Raw genomic sequence first — 3,325 nt, 5'->3', positions numbered from 1 at the left:
TATGAGCTTTCGAAATTTCAGCAGACGCTAGTTGGTATGCATTCTCTAAAGACTCTTTTAAATTAGACACATACTTACCATAACTATTACTTGATTCCTGATTGTACAAACCAAGCATGACATCAAGTGCGAGATGAGGCTTCCTACCGAATAACAGAAAAAATGGAGAATAACCAGTGCTTTCATGTTTTGTACAGTTATAGGCATGAACTACGGACGGCAGATGGCTTTTCCAATCATGTTTCTTATTTGGATCGAGAGTACCTAGCATATCAAGAAGAGTTCTGTTAAATCGTTCACAAGTTCCATTGCAACTTGGATGGTACGGTGTTGTTCGTGACTTTCTCATTCCTGATAACTGACAAAGTTCTTGGATGATCTTATTTTCAAAACTGCCGCCTTTATCACTATGGATCCTTCGAGGGAAACCATAATGGACAATGAATTGCTCATATAAAGCTTTTGCTGTTGTGTCGGCTGTCATGTTTCGTGTAGCAATAGCTTGTGCATAGCGGGTAAAATGGTCAGTTATCACAAGGATGTAACTATAACCCCCCGTAGAGTCTTCTAGGCTGAGGTAGTCTATACTTACCAATTCCATCGGTTGAGTGGTCTGAATGTTTACAAGTGGAACTCTTGAATTAGTTGATGTTTTCCTCACTAAACATCTCTGACAGCTCTTGATATATTCATCAACATCTGTTGACATTCTTGGCCAATATACACGTTCCTTTAATAAGGACAATGTCCTTTCTCTACCAAGGTGACCTACGGCATCATGGCATCCTTCTAAAGCGTCGTCTGCTACATTATCACGTATTACATATAATTCATTTACCATCTTCCAAAAATCTTAAATGATAAACCATCGTCATATTTGATAAATACCAGAAATACATTTTCAACTGTAAATTGTCATTTATAACTTGGAAAATGTATTTAAAAAATGACGTAGCAATGCTGAATATTAAATAGGGTCGCGACTCTACTAATTTGCATAAAAGATAATTCATTTGAGATAAAACAGAAGACATAATACACAAAACAAGTTGCACTTATCAGTTTACTACAAACATTTTCCAATTTACAAATGACACTTTACAGTTGAAAATAAACTTCTGGTATTTATCAAATCTGACGGTGGTATATTATTTAAGATTTTTGAAAGATGCTAAAGGAATTATGTGAATGGAGTTTAGTTAAGTTACATGTGAATATAAACAATTGATTTTAGAATTTCCATCATTATGATGTTTGAATTATAAGTAATAGGTATTAAGATAATTTATATTTGTCTTTATGTATTAGACAAATCGGTAGAGTATGAATTAATGGCGCAAATTGACCTCCATATCTTCACAGCTATCAGTCATCTTCACACCTGAATTTAATTCGCAAAAATTAATTAAATTGACAATTAAAAAACAAAACTTCTATGTCACATTCAAAAGAGGATAAAGAGTACATTATGATTATGAAAACCACATCGACACTGCGACAACTATGCATTTTCGGAAAAAATAATAATTTATGAAATCGGTATCGTCTAAAAGAGAATCACAAGGACATTAATAACTCTACGGCCTATGTAAAGTCGCAAATGTATCACTTTTTGGATGGCTATTTAAGCGGAAGTTAATGTTTGACAACCGTTTAAAGCTTACATCAAAGACATTATATACTGTAGATTTTAAAGTCTTTAAAGGTCAAAGTCACGAAATAAACACTTTCAAATATTCCAAAAATTCAACTGGAAATTTGAATAAATCAAATTCGAAATTCAAATTATGTTTCAAATTAGTTGAAGAGAGAGGCTTTGATTGTATTTTACGCTAGCTTATACAACCGATCAGAGCCATCGACAGAAAAACTATAAACAATTTGGCTGTATCAAACCGCTGTATTTCCAAACGTTAGTGATGCAAGAAAGTTGGCTATTGCAGTCAAGGTAATAGCTTGAGTTGTGAAGATGATAAGGTAAATGAACCACCTGTATCCACCTTACATATGTATCTGTATTCAATGGCCTTTTTTGAAAAAAGATACATGCAAATTAATTTTATAAAACCTCTGTTAAAATGATGTTGACAAAAACTGATATATGTGTACAAAAAGAGAAAGAATGGAAAATCGAGTTATTTTGAAATTGGCGCAGAACTCCAACTAACATTTATCCCCAAAATATCCCAAACCATTATCATTCATTCAGAAGAACCAAACAAACGGTAGAAGCTGTCGCGGTCAATGTCAGAGAACAGATGAAAAACATGAAATCCAACGCCACAGACACATCCGTCCAGTCGACTGAATATTTGATTTTAGTAGGCGTATCTTGTTTGTCCGGTCTATTAATTTCATCAGATGCTACGGTCGTGGCTGTGCCTACATCTGAATACTTTTTTCCTCCAAAGAGTTTAACGAAGACGACAAATGGTGTTGGAACAGGTACTGATTTATCTTTATGGTAGACTCTGAGAACAATAGTGCTTAGAATGACTGACGAGGCGCTCATTGCCACCAACACTATTAGATATATTACCAGAAGTGGCGACTGGGTGGACGTGTGAGGCATGTTGTCTGTAATGATGGTCAAGAACACGACGTAAGCAAGTAAAACGGTGGTGGATAGAGACATCTTCTCTCCTGAAGCGGCTGGTAAAATAAATACCAAAGATCCAAGGCAGGATAAAATAATAATCGGTATGATCATATTTAACAGATAAAATGGATATCGTCTTTTTAATGTCAAATTAACAGTGAAAATTTGTCTTATAGTTGTCAGATTTTCAAAATATACAGATGTTTCTATCAATTCCCATTGACCATTTGGAGTATATTCGTCCAATATGATAGTATCGTTGATAATATTAAAAAAAATTAGCTCTAAGGGCGAAGAAGCAAATTGTATTGAACATTGTTGTTTGTCTAGTGGATAGTATCGAATGTTCACATCACATGCACTTTTTATTAGCATAGCGGGATACCAAATGACGAATCCGTCATTGGATATCATTAATCGAAACATGTCATAACCTAACTGAACCGGTTCTTTGACGGAATTCATAACGCTTATATCGGGTATCCAAATTCTAGATTGGGGGATATTGATGTGTTCAATACCTGCGTGTTCATATATGTTCCATGTTAATCGAGTATCCAGCCACGCAAAAGCCGGATAGCCATACGTTATCAATGTCTGCTCCTTCTCTTCAAGATCAATTATAGATATTAGATGGAAACTTATAAATAATACCACACCATCTTTAACGGACACTGGTAGGATGTCGGTGTTGAATTCAAAAAATATACTGTTGTACAAGTGTTT

At 34.7% G+C, this 3,325-nt stretch overlaps 1 protein-coding gene across 1 annotated transcript; it reads right to left on the bottom strand.

Annotated features, from left to right (window-relative positions):
- Positions 1 to 2,455: 2,455 nt before the first annotated feature.
- Positions 2,456 to 3,325, bottom strand: LOTGIDRAFT_73468 (hypothetical protein; the record flags this gene model as incomplete). The annotated part of the gene is made up of 1 exon (XM_009045960.1): positions 2,456 to 3,325. A coding segment is annotated over one exon (870 nt), but the record flags the coding sequence as incomplete, so codon positions are not given.

Source organism: Lottia gigantea (genome assembly GCF_000327385.1).
Source record: "Lottia gigantea unplaced genomic scaffold LOTGIsca_1, whole genome shotgun sequence".
Lineage (NCBI taxonomy): Eukaryota > Metazoa > Mollusca > Gastropoda > Lottiidae > Lottia > Lottia gigantea.
Note: the sequence above shows the minus strand (reverse complement) of the source record. Positions and strands in the feature narration are given on the sequence as shown.